Source organism: Genypterus blacodes, unplaced genomic scaffold, assembly GCF_046128005.1.
Source record: "Genypterus blacodes isolate CSIRO-AG114 ecotype Tasmania unplaced genomic scaffold, CSIRO-AGI_Gbla_v1 ptg000112l_1, whole genome shotgun sequence".
In the NCBI taxonomy this organism is placed as follows: domain Eukaryota; kingdom Metazoa; phylum Chordata; class Actinopteri; order Ophidiiformes; family Ophidiidae; genus Genypterus; species Genypterus blacodes.
The window spans coordinates 1,374,313-1,396,063 of NW_027466916.1; the positions used below are offsets into that span (position 1 = coordinate 1,374,313).

Consider the following 21,751-nt stretch of genomic DNA (forward strand, 5'->3'; position numbering starts at 1 on the left):
TTGAATGAGCATTCAGCCTTCCTTTTTCAATTTCAGCTTTATTTCAAATAAATTTCAGTACAAATTATTCACAGAAAAAAATAAACCACTTACATGAAAGCAGTATGTTGACCTATATTATAACAAATTCTTTACAACATATATCAACACAGTCATTATATGAAAAGACACAACCACACATTGCAGTTAGTAGCAGCATAGTTTGACAAAATATTTAACCCAAATCCCAAACCAAAATACACACCGTAAATACAAGGAATATGTCTCCTAAGTGATGGATATGAAATGGATAAATACAAGAGGCTTTGCCATAAGAAAAATTAAATTCAGAAATTTAATTGCTATGAAATTCCACATTAACCTTTAATGTAAGGATAGATCATAGGTCATAGTCTCTATGTAGCACCGTGGTTAGATATGTATGGGTGTCTCATTAGTGCTTTACCTGAGCACCTTTATGATGCATTCTGGTTAATTACTGTGACCCATTTATTTTCATTGTACATCAACATTTGCCACCATTTTGAAAGTTATTGCCATTCAATGTAGTTTTCTTCACTTCTATCCTCATAGACTGACTCTCTGCTCGTGACTCCAGCCTGACGCCACCTGAGATCCCCAGAGTTCCCAGCACAGTCTTTCCCGTCTTCAAGCTCTTGGACATTGGGATGCGGGTCAGCCCTGTGCGAGGTGGTTGGGCGTCATGCCCAGGCTGTTGGATAATGGTTAGACAGAGGATAGTTTTTCAGACAGGAGAATGAAGAAAGGAACAGATTTGAAGGGAATATAAGGGATAAACAATAGAAAAGGGGCACAACCCATGATAGGAATGGGGAATTCTGAATCTGTAAACAATGTAACTGATCATATGCATTAAAGGAACCGTGTGAATGAAAAATGTAAATATTTATTCATTCTTCCACTTCAATCCCAGCGGGTGAGTGCTTACCCAGGCCAGGTTTCAGTGTGCTGTACTGGCGCTGTTTTGTGTCAGCAAGGGGGCACTGAGCAGTGTGTGGCTGTTTGTGAATGTAAACACTGCATAACAGCTATAAATTACAGCCTGAGTGTAGCAAAATGGCAAGATGCCACATCATTAGCTCCGCTGTGCTGAAGCCTGTTCATAGGTCCATTCCTGTCACGCTATCATCTGAGCCACAAAGAGCATATTATAAGGTTGACTGAAACAGCCACAGTGCTGCCTACTTCCCCAACATTGCTTCCTAGCAGTTAAACAGAACAAGGTAACAAGTAACCAGGAAAACTTGTGATCTGAAGCACAATTTCCCTCCTCTCAGCTAATGTCATCCTCTGGGTTGTCATAGAGACTTTCTAATTGGGAATCAGCAATAACATTAAAGCAATGAATTTAGATGTAGCTTGAGTTCTACTTACCAGGCTTTGTGTTGGTCTGGAAGAGGTGGATGTGACCGGGGTAATGGTAATACTGCTCGTCACTTTACTCTGTGTACTTCTGGAGGCAGTGGTGGTGATTTGGCGGGGCGAGCGCAGCACTGTCCCAGTTGATAAGGTCATCTCCTTGTTCTCTGTCACAGAAGCCACTGGCCTGACTACCATCTTTGGGTTCATGCTGTTGCCTAGATGGATGTGGATCTTGTTGTCATCAGTGGTGGTGATGATGCTGCTGTTATTGTGGCCTTTTCTTATAGGGACTGGGACCATCTGCTTCTCAGGAGTAACCTTGAACACAGCTCGGCCCAGTGTCATCTCTTGAGGCTCTGGAGAAGCAGATGCCTCTGGCATTACAGCAGTGCTGACTGTCATAATAGAGACAGGGGACATGGGTCTCCCTGAGGCTGAGTAGGACACCCGGCTACTCTCTGGAGACTTGGCTCTGGATATAGTTGTGATGGTAACTGGCGACTTTGCTCTTTCAGGGCCATGAGGCCCAGTGGTGGACCTCACCCTCTGGGCAGCAGAGTGGGCGGGAATGATTGTGATTTTGGGTTTAAGTTGTGATGGGTTGGGGCTGAGGGGAGCTGAGTTGGAGAAAATATCTGCAGCCGTGGGGCTGCTGATCTCAAGAGTAGCTATGTTGTTCTGGTGGTCTGGTGTTACTCTGATGTGTAAAGGCTGCCCTTGCTTTTGGGACATGGTCAATTCAGAGTGCAGAGGAGTTCCGTTAATGTGCAGCTGTTTTTCCAGGTTAGTCTCATGAGGAGTGTTGTCTTTTTTCCTCATCCAGGGAATCCAGGATTTCTTTATGCCTATGTCGCTGCCAGAAGAATGACAGCGCTCAATAGTGCTATTTTTTTCTGTTGGCTTCCTCAGACACTTCTGCCTGAGATTGCTCATGATGTGATTCTCTTCTTGGACAGACTTCCTGATAAATCCAGCTGGGGTGTCGTCCTCTGCGGCCCCAGCAGTTGATACCTCTGTCTGTACTCCAGTGGACGTCACAGCAACATCCACCATCCTCCTCCCATTCAAGCTTGGCCGCAGTGCTCGGCTATGACGCTTTGCTACCTCTAGCTCTTTGGTGAGATGGAAAACTTCAGTGCTCATGTTCTTGGCTTTTTCCTCCTCTTCCAAGAACCTCTGCTGTAGGACAGAGTAGTCTACTTGCAACTGAGAAAGCTGGTCCTCTTTGTGCATCAGTTCATGGATCTTCTCCTTGAGTGCCCCAACATCAGCCTGCAGTTCTCTGGTCTTGATCTCCTCTCTCTTGCATCTCTGTCGGAGGTCTACTTCCTGGCTCTCTTCCTCCCCTTTCTCAATTGCTTTGTTCCTTGCTATCTGACTCCTCATTTCCTCCACCTGCTGGGAGAGAATGTTGGCTTTGTCTTGTTCAGTTATGAACCTTTTCTCTAACAGGTCGTACTGATCCTCTGTCTTGATCAAATCACCCTCCACCACTTCAAGTTGTTTCAGACGATTTTTCAGGCGCTCAATTTCAAAGGTCAGTTCCTTCACTTTGTTGTCCTCTCGTTTAGCAGGGTCAGCCAGTCTCCCCAGTTCACATTTCACTGAATTCTTCATTGATAGCTTTTCTGTCTGCTCCAATCCATCTAACTTCTTTTTCATTTGACTGACTTTAGAGGTAAGATCTTTGTTTTTATCCATCTCATTAGCCAGCTTGGAGTTAAAATCGACATTTTCAATGGTTAGAGTCTCGACTTTGGTTTCCATCTCTGACTTCAACTTTAAGAGCTTTTTGCTCTCCTCGATCAGTCTCTCAGTCACCTCCATAACCTTACCCTGCTCCACTTTGACCAGCATACCCAACTCTTCCTTTTTCTTCTCATCTGACTTCATTCTTTCCATCAGGGATTTTCGTTCATCCATCAAAGCAACAGTCAGCGTCTTCAGCTTACTCATGTCATCCTTAAGGCTCAGCTCGGACTTTTCTAACCGTAGTTCAGAAGATTCAAGTTCTTTCATGCGGATCCTGAGCGATACGACTTCATCTGACAGCTCTTTGCTCAGACCTTTCTCCTTCTCCAGAGCACTGTGTAACTGAGTGCACTCAGCCTTGCTGATGATGAACGCGTCCTCAAGTTTTTCTAGCTCCATCATTCTTTCGTGGAGCTTCTCCACATCCAGCTTCAGGTCATTGCTCCTACTATCTTCCTCTTGTAACCTCTTCCTCAGCTCTTTAAATTGATTTTCAGTTTTCGTTATCTCCGCATCTTTCCCCTCCATCTCCAGCACCCTCTTCCTCAGGTTCTCCAACTCAGCAATTAAGTTGGAGCTGTCGCTCTCCCCTTTGCTAATTTTCTCCCTTAGCTCATGGAGTTCCTCCTCAGTTTTCCTCAAGGTCGTGTTGCTCTCCTCTAGCTCCTCCACTTTATGAGTAAGACCTAAGAGTTTGGAATTAAGTTGCCGGTTGTTGCATTCCTGACTCGCCAGTTTGGCAGCCATCTCCTCGTGCTGTTGGCTGAACTTGGCTGATTTCTCCTTCAGCTCAGTCTCCAGGCTCAGCACCCTGTGTCCATCCTCCTCAGCACGCCCGCTGACCTCACTCAGAGCCTGCTCCCGCTGCTGTAGCTGCTGGCTGAGTTCCTGGACACGTTGGCTCTGTTGGTCCATCTGGTCCAGGTGCTGTTGGCGCTCATTCACCAGCATCAGGGCAAAGGATTTTAGCTTGACCAGCTCCTCACGCACCTTGGCCAGACGTTTAGAATGCTCCTTCTCCTTTCGTGCCTGGTAAGCTTTCTCGTTCTCAAGCAACCTTTTAAGTCTAAAAAGGAGCAGAGAAGAAATCATTAAAGCATTAATTTATCTCTTTATTTATCTTTAAGCTGATATGTTACATTTTTATCTTAGTTGTCTTTCAGTCGTCATGAAATCATTGCTATTACTTTAAACTAGTACAAAGGTAAATAATGCAACATTTTACCACACAAACAGCTTTAAAGAATCTAGGACATGTTTCTGATAATACCATAATATTTCATCATAAGTATATAGTACAGTGACAGATCTCATTTGCTACAAAGTATATAAAAAAGGTTAAACATAAAATACTTAACAGTCGGATTAGTTGCTATCCATGTCCCTAGAGGGAGAACTGGCAAAGCTGTACACTACAACTGCCAAACACGTCGATTTCCATCCTTATTGATGATATCGAGACTAAGAACACAAACTGTGAGTGAAAGTTGAACGCCCCCTCACCGAGTGGTCTCCTTTTCTCTTAGCTTCTTTCTATGCTGCTCATGCCCATTCTCATTACAGACTCCAGCAGAATGCATGCAAAGCAGATTGAATGCAAAGTTGCGTTGCTTGCCTGCGCACTTCCAGAAGCGAGCTCATAGAATATTCAATTGGAACATATTTGCATTGCAAAACAAACCGAATTGATTGTAGGCACCAGTAGAACAAAGCAAATCCTCTTGTACAGCTTAGACACATTTTAAATGTGAGCTTCATCTATAATTACAAACAGCAACACAGCACCTCAAACATTTCAAAACAAGTGCCATTAAAAACTTACCCACTGTGGATGTACTACATGTAGAAATATTTTTTTTTTACAAAATCCACTGAGAATGCATGAAAAGCAGCAGTAGCCTCCTTTTCCACAGATTGTCCACAGTCACACTCCAAGCAAGTCATCAGGACAATGAAAGGTAAGTAGAATACATACAGACTGGACCTGCAGTGAATGATGTCACCTCAGCCATATAAAGCAGAAATGTTTGTATGAGAGTGTGTGTGCAGCTCTGCTTTGGACTGTGTGAAGGGGGTGGGACCCTCGCCAAAGGAGGAGTGCTCTGCAAAACTCCCCCCAATTTTCATGTTTTCATAAAATATGGCATGCAGGAGGGGAAACATCTACAAACAGCTTTGCTTACAAAGAACATTTCATAAGCAAAACTTGCTCGCAGCATTGTGAAAACACAGCACGCTGACATCTTCCCTAGAAATACGATCGCTGAATAAAAATGAGTTTGATGCAAGTTTGATGCAAATGGAGCATTATATGTCCACCTGCCAAAGTGCAGAGGAAATTGTCTCCGCAGACAGGAAGCTATAATCTCACAGGTATAGAAGACAGCAGAACATTTCTGCTATAGTTCCACTTGGGGGGAAAACCGGATGAGAGTAAGTCTCCATGCAAGCGCTACATGTGATGAGGAAACCAGTTATGGATGAGCAAAAACGGCTCCCCAGGGATGATGATGATCAGGAAGGACGGAATGAAACCATGACAAGGGTTTTATGAGGTGTTACGCTCAAACTGATGTCTTGCACCATTACAGTTGATGAGTCATTGACAAAACCACAGTGGGAATCAAAAAAGAGGACTGAGCTCAACATCATCCCCGAATTTGGCCTTTATCTCTGAGGATGCACTCAATTAAGCCTCTAAAAATAGTCGCTTCTTTTTGTAAACATTCTCTCTTATTACCTGCAGAACTACGTTGCAGAGGGTTAGTGTGGCCCACTACTGTGTAAGAGAAACGTCCATCTGTGAGTGCCGCTCTTGACATTCACACACACTACACAGTCAGATGTCACCCACACCGTAGCAATTTGCACTTTCAAATGACTTCCACATAAAGGTCAAACTGATGATGTCAGCGGTAATTAGCGCCAGTGATCAAGTTGAGTCTATACAATTTAGAAAGTGAAGAGAACAACTACAGACAATATCCACATTAGTTTGTCTTGCCTACTGCATGTTAGTGTTTCAATATACTGTAGTTATTTTTTTTTTAATCTCAGTTCTCGGACAAAAAAAAACTAAATCACCAAAACACAACTGTAGGAAAGTTAAACACATTCTCTTAAGCAAATGCACAGGTGTGATGTGTGTGCTTATATCATCATGGAACATTTCATCCCATGTTTCCTGGGGAATTTGCTCAGAGGCGCTGCAACCCATCTGCGTCAAGGGGCCGACAATTGAAGGAGACGAGACTTGCCAGAAAGCTGTCAAAACATGGAGTTCTACAGTAATGACCTTTCTTGACAGAGAAAAAACATTAAGTGTGAAGCGAGGGAGCCAAAGTGATAGCGTGAGACGCATAATATTAATGTGCTGTTAAAAGAAAGGAATCAGAAGGTAAGTAGACATTGGGCCATTTGAAGGAATTCGTAATGGTCTTATACATTATTATTATGTTTTAGTTCCAAAATGACCTGAAAGAAGTCACACGGTCGTCTCACTTTTCCGTTTGAATAACTCCACGAGTAGGCTGGAGATCTGCTGTTGCGTTGTGTGCGTGACCTTACCCTCTCTTTGAAACACCCTTTGGGAATGGGAGATGTTTCTTCAGGTTAATCAGTGCACATACCACCACAGCAGGTCAATATTTACACTTCTTCATGTGAGCGGGTGCTAGTAGCTGATGGCACCCAGTCAGAGGCATCGTGTCTGTCTGGGTGCCCATCTTCTGCATTCCTACGGGGGGTTTTGGCAAAGGACCTTTGACTTTTCTGTCCTCGCCCTCACACAGATCTGATAGAACACGGCGGGATGATGACATGCTTCCTCCTCACCTGTGAGAGTGGATGTCAAAATAGCAGAGCAGCAGACACGGCCGCTACGGGGTGTGTTTGTCTAGGTGTGCGTATGTGTTGAGGGTGTATGAGTACACAGCATGTGCGTGCAAAGGAAAGTTGTTTACACACCTCCTTCTCCTGTCCCGACCCTTAATGACTTTAAGTCTAACGGTGATCCTGAACAGTTTTGTGTCCTTCTATGGTCTTATTTTGGGTTCTGCGGGTGCTGAGAGAGCCTGACGAAGAGGAACTCAGCCCCTTCACGCTCTCTGTGGGGTGACAGAGGTCGGCATGTGCACGAGCCCAGCGACCTGCTGGAAACTACCTGGCGTTAGAAGGAGGTCACCCCTGTAGTGCCTGTAAGATCAGCTGTGAATTCTGCAACATGTTTCAGAGCTAAGATGCAGGTTTAACTGTCCGGGCGTTTGAATCTCATGTTTGGACTTCACCGTGTACATTCAGTCCTACGCCTAAAGGCCTTCTACTCACTTCCCTTCTCCTCTACCTCTGCATTCACCTGTGCATACATTTTGCTTGAGGTTAGATGTATGTAGGGGTTAACCTCAGTTTAATGTCGCTCAAACCAAACACCTGCACACACATTATGTTTTGGCCCACAGGGAATCCTAAAAGATGTGTTTTGCACGCACATTTACTTTGATGTTAAGTTGAAGTTTTGCTGTAAATACTGTAAGTTGACAAAAGGCCCCTTGGTTTTCTTAAGCCACACTGATTTACAATGAAAACTGAGTTAAAGAAAGACTTTTTAACGTTTTAAATCCCATGAATCCTCTTCCCCTGTCTCGGAAGTCCAAGTCAAAAGAGCACAGCTGAGATATGCTTCTTGTTTCCCCACTCACTCCCACAGGGTGTGATGGCAGCTCGATTGTCATGGCGGTGATTTAGCTTCCATGGTCTGCTTCCTGTGTCTCGCAGTAAACGTTAAAGCAAGAGAGGCAGCGTGTGTCTTCACTGGGTCAAAGCGGCCAACTGCTGTGTTTGAAGTTCTGACAGTTTATGAAATGCAGCTTATAACTGACCTCGGGTCTGTTCTGCAGATGACAGGCCATATACATTACACTCACACACACACACACACACACACACACACTAACATCCCTGTTCTCAGCTCTTATACAATACATGCACTGCCAACTAGGAAAACACTCTAACACTCTAATGATAATAATAATAATGGGTTAAAATTCAGTATTCTGAATCCTGTATCTGAATCTAAAGGTCTGGTGTCCTGAAAGCTGAAGCTCTGCAGCAGGACAGACACCATGTGCTGCTGGATGGGAAACGTCCCTTAGCCAACAACAGAGCGACTGAAGCCTTTCATGTGTGAGTAGTTTAATAAGGGGGGCCTCCCTCCTCATTGGCTAACAAATTCATGAATACATGAACAGACATGCTCATGCACAGACACACACACACACACACACATACATACACACATGCAACCCAAGCACGTTTTGATCTCTGGGGCCCTCTTCAGACACACCCACACACATGAGCAGTGCGTGTCTGTATCCCCTCTCTGTGTGTCCCCTCTTGACCAAGAGGCCAAACCTCAGCGAGTGGCCCCACGCTGAGATGATGTCATGAGAGCTGCACTCCGTCCTTTCTCTCTGTCTCTTCATCCGTCCACTGGCCTCTCGCCCTCTGACCTCACTCTTTCCCACAGCAAACCCGGCTTGACCTCTTCCTTGCTTACTATTTCCAGTACACTCGCCGCTCTTCCTCTCCCTCCTCCGCCGTCAAACTAAGGTATGTAAGGTTATCACTTTAACCCCCCCGCCCTCTCCTTCACTCCTCCATCTTTCACACGTTCTCCCCGCCGTCTCTGTCTTTCTATCACTCTGGATTCACTTTACGCTCCACCATGTTTTTATCAGTCAACCTGCTGCTCTAATTCATGTTTTCACTCGCTCCTTCCTCCTCCTCCTCTTCTCCTTTCACCTGTTTTCCATTGCACAACTCCTCCACCTTCCACCTCCTTGCCAGTGCATTCCCCACATGCAGCACATGTGTATTTGCATAGTGTTTTAGCAGAGTACACAGCCAGACATTTAATCTACACAGTATGGTCATATTTACATGAAAACAAATCTTCTTTTTCCATATATGTAGAATACTGATGTGTATGTTATTACAAGGATTGACCTGTATTTTGATATATGGTGCACAAAATACTCCTAACAATAATGTCATTCAAAATCTATTTACAATCCCAGCATATTGTTAAAGTAAATGTTTATGGATTGCATCATCTTAACCTTCGCTTGGCCTGCAGATTTGACTGCCAAATGATCTGATGCAGGCACATTAAAGTTAAACCTCAGCTCCCATACTGCCGACATCCACATCTAAGTGAGAGGTTTTTGTTTATAATTGTCTCTAAAGAGTCTGATTCTCTTAAAAGGTGGAGAGAAATTGTGTGTTAAATACTTTCACCCTGTATTCAGAATTTTCACTATCACTTTCACTGATTAGAAAGTTGCTGAGGTCTCTAGGTTGTCTTAGTTGTCTAGGTCCGTCCCTCACCTCCTCACCTTTCTCTCTCCTGCTCCAGCAGGTTGGTGAAGTCGTCGCTCTTGTTCATGTAGTCGGCGTGTTTGCGTTTCTCTGAGTCCAGCTCCTGCACGGTGCGGCGGTGACACTTTTCAGCCAGCAGCAGCTGACCGAGCATCCTGCGGTACGTGTCCTTATGCTTCTCCTGCAGCCGCTCCAGCTGAGGGAGACACACACACACACAGGGGCACGTAAATACATGCAAACACACAGGCAGGGCAAACAAAACAAAGGAAATGAAGGACAAACAAGAGATCAAATGAGGGGAAGAAAGAATGACAGAAGGCAGGAAACAAGGAAAGTGAGAAGAAAAGAAATATGATGATAAGGAAGGAAAGGAAGTCACTCAGACTTGATGATGAGGATGATAACAGTAAGTCAGCTGACCTCAGCCAGAGGTTGGTTGTAGACGCTGTGGTTACTTGGCTTGGTGCCAGTGATGACATCGTCCCTCTGTAGGGCCTGCAGGGCCGAGCCGGGGCCCGCAGAGCCGTAGCGCGACTCCAGGGCATCCGGAAGCGTCTGTTTGGACTTCAGCATGCCTATAACATCTTCTCTTGCCTGAAAACACACATGGGTACCATCAGACGTACACACATGACAACAATGTTGACTGTGTCAGAAATGCCCTCATATGTTATTACCACAAACAGAGATTTGATTCATTTATCTTTACATTATTGATTTCTGACCTCGTTGTGTTCACAGGCAGGTTGTTGTTTATCATTTCTAACCACGAGATGGCGCTGTTGTGTTACATAAATGACAGTTTGACTCAGTCCAAAGCGAGCTACCTTCTCTTTTCATGCACAGTGAGGTTCACTTTGACCAGCGTTTCTAAAAGCGTGAACTTGATCGTTAAATTCAAGGCAGGTCAAAGGTCAAAGAGATAGAGTAGCCACCACGGTGTCACAGCCTACAGACAGAAAAACATGCTTCACAAAATAAAATGTAATCTAAAAGTTTAGATCACTTTCTTATCTCCTCTCTCCTTACGATTAAAACTAATAATAATTTTTAAAGAGAAAAAGAAAATAAATAAAAGGAAGAAAGAAAGAAAGAAGGAAAAAAGGGAAATAAATAAATCAGATTAGATCGAGCTTGGGTTTGTTGCGGTGAAGTTGTTCAGACTATGGGCGAGTCTTCCCTCTCCGCCCACACACACGGGTGTGAGCTGTTACAACGCTGCCAACCCACCTGGACTTCTCCCTCCATGATCCCAAGCAGCTTCAGCAGATCCTCTTTGGAAAAGTCCACAAAGTCTCGCTTTTGGTCTCCAGCTTCTGTGGAATCCAGGAGTAACTCCTCTTTGTCAGATATCACCTCCACCTTCACGTTATCCTCTTCCTCTTTCAGCTGAACTTTGACCTTCAGGCTCTTCACAGGCAGGCCCACTTCCTCCTCATGGTTGATGTCATTTTCGTCCTGGGAAACAACAAGAACCCCATTGGCCGAGCTCTCAACCCCACTGCTTTTGGACCTCATGTTCTACCTGAACCAAAGACAGAAGAGGAAGGACTTATTAGAGACAGCAGACACATTTATACATGCTGTTCTATTACATTTTAATCAGAAAAACATAATCAAAACTTTGTACACTCGCTCAAGTTTTGTCCATAGTAACTACAACAGAGAGAGAGAGAGAGAGAGAGAGCGAGAGAGAGAGAGAGAGAGAGAGAGAGAGAGAGAGGGAGAGAGAGAGGAGAGTGAGAGAGAAAGAGAGAGAGAGAGAGAGAGTGAGAGAGTGAGAGAGTGAGAGAGTGGCTGGGAGTTTCAATTAAAACATCATGGACTCTGTCTGCGTATACAGGATTTACAGGCAGTTTTATGACTTTGGCCCTGAGTCTTCATATTGCAACTCCCCATTCACTGCTGTGGTGACCCACTTTCATCACACAAACACACATAAAGTATTACAGCTAAGGATTACAGCTGGGTGAGGAAATGGAGATCACTCCTCTCGCTTCCTTTTAGGCAGCGTAAACATCCAGCATCCCAGTTCCTAATCTGGGCTTCATATTCATGGCGCATAATCACTCAGCACGCCGCCTGTGTGTATTTATGGTGAGTGGAGGTGTGTGGATTCCTAACACACCCTCTTCCCCTACAGAGAGTGTGTCTCTCACGCTGTGTGTTGACGGTTTGGAAGCCCTCCGACACATTTGTGGCACCCATGGGTGCTTTAAGCTTCTCTGCTGACATTATAAGTCTGAGTCAAACACATTATCCAGGTCCTGGAAATGAATCCACTGATGACAGACTTTCCTATTTAATTTTGCTACATCAATACTGTTTGACAATACGTGGAATGGTGACATCATCTATTGAACGGTTGGCTGTGTTATTTGCCTCTATTGCCTTTATTGTTTTAACGCACTGTGACATTGAGCTGTTACAGTACACACACGTTCAGCACAAACATCACTGTGCGTCATCATGGTTGAAAAATGTGTGTGTGTGTGTTTACCTCAGCTAGAGTGTGTTTGAAAGCGTCCAGTATGTGTTTTTATATGCCTGCATACGTCTGTTACAGCCTTGAGGTTGTTTTGGGGTTTAAGTCCCTTGAGATTCTCCCGACTGAGGAAACAAAACAAAGGCTCAAAATGGTGATGGTGGGAAAAAGAAGTCAATCAATTTGTTGTTATTTTTCATGAATAGTTTTGACTTTTCAAAGGGTTAAGATTCACTTAAGGGCAATGAAAGTGAAGAAGCTACATGGATGAATATTTAAACATCTTTAAGTTTCCATAGCAAGCCCTGTTGCCTTGGAATCCCAGTGCTGCACATGCATATGTATGTGTTTAAGCTTCATAATGGCCCAACCAAACAGGCTTGGGACACCAAACAAGCATGCTCTTTGTGATCCGTTTCAGATATGACATCAACATGACTTTTTAATTGCAAACAGATAACACCCCCGACTTCCCAAAATCCCCTCTGTAGGTGATGTCATAGGACCATGAATCATGTATTGAGACAATCTGATTCTGTGTCACACACACACACACACACACGCATGCATGGATACACACAGTAACATACACAAAACACAGCTTCATCCACATAATAATCTGTTTATGACAATCTGAGAGGCCCAAGGTGGAACGCTGCGACCAAGAACATCAATAACCATTTGAATCAATGTTACAAAATTAAAACAAGATGTTCTACATGAACTGGCTGTTATGAGGGATTAGACTCTATATGCAGCATACAGAGTTCTGGCAGCCAGTCCATCATGGGTTCCAGTTCACCTCAAAGGAAAATGTTTATCTTCTTCCGCAGAAGTGGTCAGTGGAGTTTAGACCCCGACGACTTCTAATGACGCTTGAAACCGATCTCTTTGAATCCCACTGGTTTCCAGGAAAAAGACCCGGACACATAAAAGCAAAGGGTGTAAGATAGCAACGGTTGCCTCTCTCAGGTCACATAGAAAGAAAAATATATGGAAGACTAACTAACATATCAAGTGCGTCCTTATCCTACTCTGGAAGTTCACACAGTTCACACAGTTCCACAAAGAGAAGCCATTCCTGCCTCATTTCAGTGCCTCCGTCCCTATCAACAACTATTAGATTCAGATTCTGCCTTCCTTATCATTGAGTAAAGTACAGCAGGCTGCACAAGTGGCAGTGCCCCCATTCAACCAGTGCCAGAGAGTTTGGATAACGGAGGAGTGGAGGAGTGGAGGGCATTTAAACGGGCATAGCTGGAGCATGAGCGCAACTAAGCATGTGCAATACTGTAAATGAGTCACGCAGGGTTACTCAGGTCCATCCACGACACCGAATTAGGCACTTCACAGTTTATTTTTAATTTCTGGGCTGAAGCCATGAAACTCCAGCAAAAGCTTCTGTATCTGCCAGCTTCAGTTTGTGCTGTCAGTGCCACTCAGCAGACAGAGGCACTCAGGCGTCAGCGTGTTTGGACTGGAGTTGGGTGAGAGCCTAAGTCTAAGTACCAACGGGGTCAAATCTGCCCAAGGTCATAGCTGGAGCGAAGAGGTTGCATAGGGTTTGCGTGTAAATCTTACTGACTGTGCCCTGAAAGTTCTTTGTCTCTTTCAAATTGCCCGAAACAACATAAAAAATATTGTTTTTGGTTTGTTACAGAGGGTCTGAAGTCGTTTTCATAGCAGCCTGGTCGCTGCCAAATGAAATTCTCCTTTAAAACAACAAGCCTATTAATCAAGTTGATATCTGTGTGACTTCACTTCATTTCACGTTAGTTCACATCATCACTCTTTACTCAATTTTCCCCCAAATAATCACTTTTTTTCTATGAACATTCAGCCCTTTTTTGCTTGCTGGATTAAATCTGAACTATTTAGACGTGTGTTAGTTTACTCAAGCCCGGTCCTGGTGAAAGAAGTGCCGTTCTAACATGATGTGATTGTGTAATGAATCATCAGGGCCACAATGCTGCACCGCAATACTGTGCAAGTAACACAGATTGACAACTGGATACATTTCTACAGAGTTATTGCTGATAATAATAAATAATAACCATCATTTCTCTGGCATCAGTCATGCCTAAGAACTCCTTGTTTGCCAGAACTTCAATTTTGCTTCTGTCCATCAAATTCCATCATGGCGTCTCCGGTGTTTGATCCAACCTTGACAGCTCACTGTGATCTTGAGTGTCGTGAATTCCCCAGAACAGCAAATGGGGATTCCAAAGCCACGTGGCCCACATTCCAATCTGGCATGCGACATTCCCAGTTGCCATTATGGAAAATCAAGGCGAGCTAGAAGACAATAAGCCTAAATCTGACCCCTGACACACACATGCATGGCATCTGATCCATTGTCTGTTTGGTACTGATTGCCCAGCATCTAATAATAATAATGGCAGAGTGGCCTAATAACAAGCAAGGCCCCGGTCAAAGCCTGAGCCTAAATTTAAAGAATCCATCCCATGGCTTTGGGCAAGGCCGGCCCTTGGCCACCGAGTCCAGCTGTCACATACAAGTATTTATAGGCCCCACAAAACATTCCAAAGGAAGAAACCAGGCTGTTAAACTTCAGTGGTCAGCAAGTCAGCAGATACCCTGACGAGAACAAGACTCAAAGATCTGGAATCTACACACAAAGATGAATCACTGATTTCTCTAGAGTGATTCCATCTTTATTACGTCTTCTTGTCAGCAAAATCGGACTTGAAACAAGTTAGGGAGGTCACTGAAACGAGCCTGTTTCTATGACGACCTTGAGTGTCCTATCCAGTTCATCGTGTCTCCATGGGTTTGGAGGAGCTGATTGATGATTGGTCATCTTACACAACATCCACTCACCCTGTATTCAACTCTCACATGAGCTCAATCTGAAATTCTTGAATATTTGTACTCCTTTTAAAGTCTTAAACTTTCTGTCCTTTGCCATTTCTTCCTTGTAGCTCCTGCTCTGGTCCAGACTGAGACACGTGTCAGATAAGACTTCATTATCAGTGAGGATGCTTTAACATGTTGAAGTGGCTCCTGGACCTCAGCGCTAAAGTTAGACGCTTTAAACTCAGCGACTCAACGACAACTACAGACACTTTACAATCCAGTATGAACTTGAGAGCAGCTGGAGTTATATTTCTTCATGTTTACATTGAGTAGATTCAGAAATATCAGATTTATAAAATGCTGAATTTGTGTCAAAATCTATCTTTTATTTGGAAAGTAATGAACCTTTGTCTATTTGTATAAAGCCGTTATAGAAACAACAGCGTTACTCGACTTGGACCTATTTATGACTTAACAAACAATGACTTGGTCCCACTTCTTTGGTTTCTGTATGTGTGACTAAATAAGAAGCGAGAAAAAAATGATCTTAGCAAGCAGGATTCTGGCAACCGACACAGGAAACTGACAAAACCCAGTGAGTCTGAGAAGCACTAGAAAAACACGCTGCCCTGCCAAGATGTGGGAATTCCAATCAAAATTTTAGCTATGGATAAGATTTCAAAAATTAATCCATCGGATGTGGAAAGCTGCGCGTTCGTCTGTGAGTGAGAGCGAGTGGACGCAGCAGCTTCCTGGAGGACGGAGCGTTCCAGCCCAGACGGCCGGCGACCTCTGAGGGTCAGAGCCGTGTTCCAGGAGCTAAACAGAGATAAAGATAAACAGAGAAGGATGTTCTCTCTCCGCTCAGATCGACTCACACACACACACACACACACACATTTTACTCCATGACTGCGCTTGAGTACTGGTACTTCACTTTGGAAGACTTTCAGCTTTTCCTCCACAACAGTTCCGTCTGAAAGCTGTACGAGTGACTTTACTTCTTTACCAGTACTTTGCTCCCTTTCATTCTTCATTCTTCTTCCTTCTCTATTTAATAACCCTAACCCTTTTCTTCTTCAGATGGTACACAGCATTATTTAATACTTCCTACCAGCTCTTCACAATACTTTTGATAAGCGAGTGCCTTTCACCCCTAACACTTCACAGCGTTTACTTTTCAGAAACGGTACTGCAACTTTTCTTTGCTTTTATCACTGCTTGCTGTTTCTGTGCTCTGTCCACCCCCACGCCATCTTTCAACTCACTGTCCCTGTCATGGACAAACACTCAAGCATTTACAGCTTGTCTTACTGTGCTTCTATTAATACCTCATCGTGACGAACAGCGTAGCGCTGGAACGGCGTGTGGGAGTAACATGTCGGTGCAGGTGGAGGGTTTCAGCCTGTAGTATTCTCCTGATGTCACATTAACCTGATCCTTAGCGGTTAATGTTTCTCTAATGAGCAAACCAAGGAGAATGTTGGTGGTTCACGGCCCATATTAATGGCCTAAACAAAAAAAGGTCAAACACACTCGACACACTTTTTGCTACATAAACATCTCAGCTGCAGGACTTCCTGAATGAGTCACGTGTAGGATGGATCCATGATTGGGTGCTGGCAGTTGTTATCATGAAGTCGTATATAACAGCTATCACAAGTTGCTTCCATGGTGTGACATTACCCCTGTGTGTGTGTGTGTGTGTGTGTGTGTGTGTGTGTGTGTGTGTGTGTGTGTGTGTGTGTGTGTGTGTGTGTGTGTGTGTGTGAAGCATGCATATAGCGCTCAGTCGCACCACACAGCAACCTGAGCATAACTCCACAGCGAGCATATGGACGGGTGCAGCTGCAGCGTGAGTCACTCCTCAGCTCAACGGCAACGTCAGAACACTCGCTTCCATCTCTCATACACAGAATTACTGCCGTTATTTATTCTATTATTACTGAGAGCTAAACATGTTCAGCTGTGGCCCCAGTGCGGGGCTGCGTCTCCTTACAGCAGCGCCGTTTGTTGAATCACGCGGGCCGGGTTTCTGTAAGCTGAATCCAAACTTATCAAGCACCAGATTCCTGTGGATGTCATGTCATGAGTGGATATCGGCTCCACGGCGTGGAGATCTAAACCCGGATCGAGTTGTGGCCGTTCTATGAATAGAGACAGCGAGGCGACATATGGATGAAGCCGACTCAGATGTGATGCTATGTCACAGGGTCGGCCATGTGTCTGAAGTCTTGTCTTGTCTGCACACCGGGAGGAATCCCACCGATGGAAATTGCTTGCAGTTTTGCAGATTGGCATTAAATCAGAGACATTTAACGGCATTTTAAGTGGAAAATCACTGTCAGCCACATGTGATAACCGAATGTTTTGAACGCCATGAGATCCTGCGACAGGAGCTCAGGCCTGGTGGAAGATGGTGAAGATTGAACTTTGGTTACGGTTGAAAAGACAAGTTTAGTCGCGAGTGTTGAGAGAACAAATGTCACAGTTTCATTTCTTACGGTAGTTTCTAAAGAGTCTGTCAGCATTTAGTAATACTTCACATGCACTGTATAGGGGCGGGTTACTTCATCGTGAGCTAATTCTTTATAAACCAGATGCTTCTGAGGGCTGGATGGGGAATTCAAATGAAGTGTTCACATCACATTACGGCTCGTTGGCACAGGTTTGTAATATTGATGTAATCCTCTGTTCCAAATCCCAATCACATAAGTCGGCGGATGATCATTTGTTTTGTTTTTGAGTTAGGAGCAGACTTTTCTCTTTTGCAACCGTTCACTTTCTTCAGGAAAGGAAAACAATGAGGTCCATTGTCTGGTGTGAAACAAAGACAGAATTGAGAGTAAAATGGCAGCAAATTAAAGAACTCTGTCTGACTAACGCTTGTGTGAAATTACAGTTCATTGTTTGGTCGTCCCCTCATCGCTGCGTTCAGTAAATATAAGCAAGCGCTCCTCTCCAAGACGGTGACATCAGCGTCTGACTGTCATCGCAATGTCCACAGAGAGAGTCACCATGATGTCACTTTCCTTAAAAGAGTGAGGAAAGGGGGAGGCTGGATTTCTGCACTTCTATGGACTCCCAAAAAAAAAACAGAGCCTCGTCAGGTCCAATATTATGACATCATGTCCAGATCCCCTGAGGCTGTACCCCGTCACTGAATCGCTCTGGACGGAATCCAAGGATCTCCAGAGCCTCCCGGGTCAGTGATCTCAGGATGTCATCACTGCCCTTTGCAGATGATGTCGTTCTGTTGGTTTAATTAGGCGGCGACCTCTGGGAAGCACTGGGGCAGTTTGCAAAAGAGTGTGTGAGGTGTCTGGGATGAGGGAGGGCAAGGAAACGATTTACCGCCTTAATCAAAGTTTCAAAGTGCATGTTAAATGGACCGAGTGAGAGACTCTTGGACATCAGGGCGACCTCAGAGGACAACCGACGCTCACTGAAAGAAGCCAGTTGGGACGGTTTGAGTATCTAATCAGGACGGCGACCTGGGAAGGAATTCCGGCCACGTCTTAACAGGGGGAGAAGATGTGGAGCAGCCCGGGAACACGCTGGAGGGAGGGATTACATTTACACTCTGGCCTGGGTGCGTGTTTGCCCGGGACCAGCTGGAGAACGCGGCTGTGGGCGTCCATGACTCGCACCCAGATAAGCTGCCATGCATGAAGACGGCAATTTGATGTTTTATACAAAGAATGTTAAAAGAATGAGTGCGCTTTGCCTCTTTGACATATCAAATGATCTGGGGTTGCTAGGGAGATTCAGGGCTTATTTTCAAACCAAAGGAGGATTGAGTTATAAATGCCACTGTTCTGCGAAATATCCAAATGCGTCGAAGCTGCATTTCTGGCATTCATGAGCAGAGGCCCTTATAGGACTGCAGCTATACATGTGTCACTGACAGCTGTTGTTGAGGCCAGCAGGGCCTCTGGGAAACAATCTGACCACTGGCAGCAGCGGGTGACCGACTCCACCTCCCACTATTAAAACGGCCAAGGGACAAAGTTCATCCACCGCCTCTTGACACAATTACTCTGCTTTACAGTGTGTCATAATAAAAAGGCACAAAACCCCAAGCGACGGCGCAACGTCCAAAGCTGTGTCTCGTTCCACTGCTGGGAACTGAAGCATCGCCTCACACTTAAACTATTTCCCCCAGCGAAATAACTCAAGGTGACATCAGACCGGACTCATGTCACGAGATAAGCTGACGCACTTTTAGTCAAGCTCCAAAATCAATGTTGCTTTGGCAGAGACGGAGAACTTCCCAGTCTGCGTTAAGAACAAAAATCAATTCTTTTTCCAAGGCTGTATATTTCCCCGCCCCCAGCTCCTGACGCGCTGCAGGATGAGCACGGCAACCAAAGCTGGAACAAGTGCAAAACATTTGAAACCAGCAGCATCTCCCCACCAATCCTCCCACCACCGAGTCTCAGTCAGGGTGAGGCCGCTCACGCTGCAGCCGTCCTGCACGAGTCCCCGGACGGCGGCGGGGCCCGACCCAACAATAGGGATCATTGACAGCAGCTCGGGCCACACCTGCGCTGGGATCCTTCACTGGAAACCAGACGCACGTTTTCAACCCAAGCCCAAACCATCTGCATCCTCCAAACAGACGGATGACTTCACGGCGATGAAATGGAATTCCTTTCTGCGTAATTGCTGCTCATAAATATTCAGGAGCTTAACCGTCATCAAAGCAGCAGAGGAAGCACTTGTGGGCTTCTTCTTCTTCTACTTGTGTTGGTGTGTTTGCACTAGCTGCCTTACTGAGTGCTAAGCGTTTGCTCCTGTGGGTGAGGTTGAGAGTAAACAGTGTCTGTGTGTGTCTGTGTGTGTGTTCATGTGACTGCATACTTCCTTCACATGGACTGATAAAGCAGATGGATGTCTTGTACTCCGTCTCCCACGTCCTCGGCGCGGCAGATACACCGTCAGCCCCTGTTCTCGGGTGAAGAGGTGGACTCCTCTTCCCACGAGCGCCGCACAAACGCTCTCATGCTCAAAGGCTTCACTCACACAGCAACATGAAAGATGGAACTCACGGACAAACGTGTGATTCATCCACTTACTTTCTTTCTCTCTGTCGCAGTGCCAAAGCCGCCTGGCTCCTAACTGCTGCACTTGTCTTCCCTTGTGTGTTTCATTCATGCAAAATGCAGACATCCATATGATTTGAATGTATAAAGGCATGGTGAAGTAGTGACGCGGCTCAGGGAAGAGTTGTTTCATTCATGCACAGCAGCTACACACAGCATTCTTTCTCCCTGCGCTCTGGATCTGTGTTGGTTTTCAGACCTGATCCCAGCTCAGAACAGGCACCTGAACCTGAGCAGCTGCTGAGCTGATGATTGTCCTCAGCTGTTTCCCATCACAGAGCGAGCAGAGCGGTGGTGTCATGGCGGGAGACGCTCACTTACCTGCTGCTGTCAAAGCTCCCCAGGGTTAAATCCAGGATCCAGCTGATGAAGGAGGGAAACGATCCACTAGAGTCCTAAAGTCCGTCTGTCTGTCCACGTCTGCTGCCTCAACTGGCTACTGAGTGAAGCCCAGAACCATCACTGCAGACGCACACACTCTCTCTCTCTCTCTCACACACACAGACACACTCTCTCCCCTCCTTAGGTCAGGGAGGAATGAGCACTGTAACCTCTTTCTCTCTCTCTCTCTCCTCCCTCTTTCACTCCCACATCCTATGTAGTTCAGCCTAGCAACACCTCTCTCTCTCCCTCTCTCTCTCTCTCTCTCTCTCTCTCTGTCTGTCTCTCGCTGTCTCTTGCTGTCTCTCTCTCTCGGTCTGTCTGTCTATCTCTGTCTCTCTCTGTCTCTTTCTCTTTCTCTTTCTCACTCTCTGTGGCTTTCTCTCTGTCTCTCTCTCTCTCCCTCTTTTGCTGTCACTGTTTCACTCTGTCTCTCTCTCTCTCTGTCACTCTCTCTCTCTCTCTCTCGCTCTCGCTCTCTCGCTCTCTCTCTCCCTCTGTATCTTTTTGAAAAGTCGGTTGAAGAGTGTGTGTGTGTGTGTGTGGAGGGAGAGCCAGAGAGCGAGCTGAAGAACACTTTGGTGTAAGAGGTAGCCCCCCCCCCCCCCTCCCTGAACAGGCCCGTTGAGGCCGAGGTCAGTGTGGTCGTCTCATGTCCAGAGCGCTTCACTCAGCTTCATCCTTCATTGTCCCTCTTCTCCGCTCTCCCAGATTAAAAGTGCGGCTCTATATTTAACTCATCAGCTCATGCCAGCACGGGAGCCGTTAGCAGCTGAGGCTAGCTGAACGCAAGATGTTTGGCTGGCCGGCCAAAGAGCAAAGTCTCCACCACTGACCCCCGGTGACAGCTGAGCCACGCCGCGTCCTCTCTGTCCCGCTGGGAAAGTCCGGCGGCAGCAGCCACCCAAACCCTCTGAGCGCTCCGAGGAACCACCAATTGCTGAGTTAAGAGGGTTAAGAGAGTTGGGTGCGGCCAAACGCTTTCACCGCTTTGGCAGCCTGACTGAATTTCTGGCCCTGCATGCAGAAAACAAGCTAAAATTAAGCCGGCGGGTTAAATAGGAGGTACAGTCATTGTGCTCAGCGTCAATGAGAATTGTGAACTCCAGCTGCCGGGGCACCGTTAGGTTGGAGGATGGAGGTGAATGAACCCAGAGCTCCAGGCAAACGCTGCTTTATTGACGCGTGAAACTAAAGATCTCAGCCCAGACGACAGATCTGAGTCCGAATCAATGCTCATACAGCCTGAAGGAAAGGATCTTTTAAAGGAAATGAATGACCTGAGTGCTGAAAGTGGAGCGTAGTTTCTCTTACATGAACAGCTTTGACTGGGGGATTTGCAGTTCAACCTCATAAAACGTGTCTGAGCCCAACGGTTACCTAAGCAGTTAACTAAGCCGGTGCAGGAAGTGGAAAGCACCTCATCCAACATTACTTATCTAATGACACA

The 21,751-nt window shown here is 45.6% G+C and overlaps 1 protein-coding gene across 2 annotated transcripts; it reads right to left on the minus strand.

Moving 5' to 3' along the window:
• Positions 1-9: 9 nt before the first annotated feature.
• LOC143009707 (filamin-A-interacting protein 1-like) lies at positions 10-20,801 on the minus strand. Of its 2 annotated transcripts, XM_076161782.1 has the most exons (7): positions 20,242-20,801; positions 12,014-12,123; positions 10,744-11,038; positions 9,934-10,107; positions 9,528-9,706; positions 1,396-4,201; positions 10-712 (listed from the first exon to the last, which is right to left on the minus strand). In XM_076161782.1, exons 3-7 carry the CDS (start codon positions 11,029-11,031, stop codon positions 506-508), a joined length of 3,654 nt encoding a protein of 1,217 aa, XP_076017897.1. In that variant the 5' UTR covers positions 11,032-11,038; positions 12,014-12,123; positions 20,242-20,801; the 3' UTR covers positions 10-505. The 2 variants fall into 2 exon arrangements, with proteins under 2 accessions (XP_076017897.1, XP_076017898.1); XM_076161783.1 differs by lacking the exon at positions 12,014-12,123.
• Between the last annotated feature and the right edge of the window lie 950 nt (positions 20,802-21,751).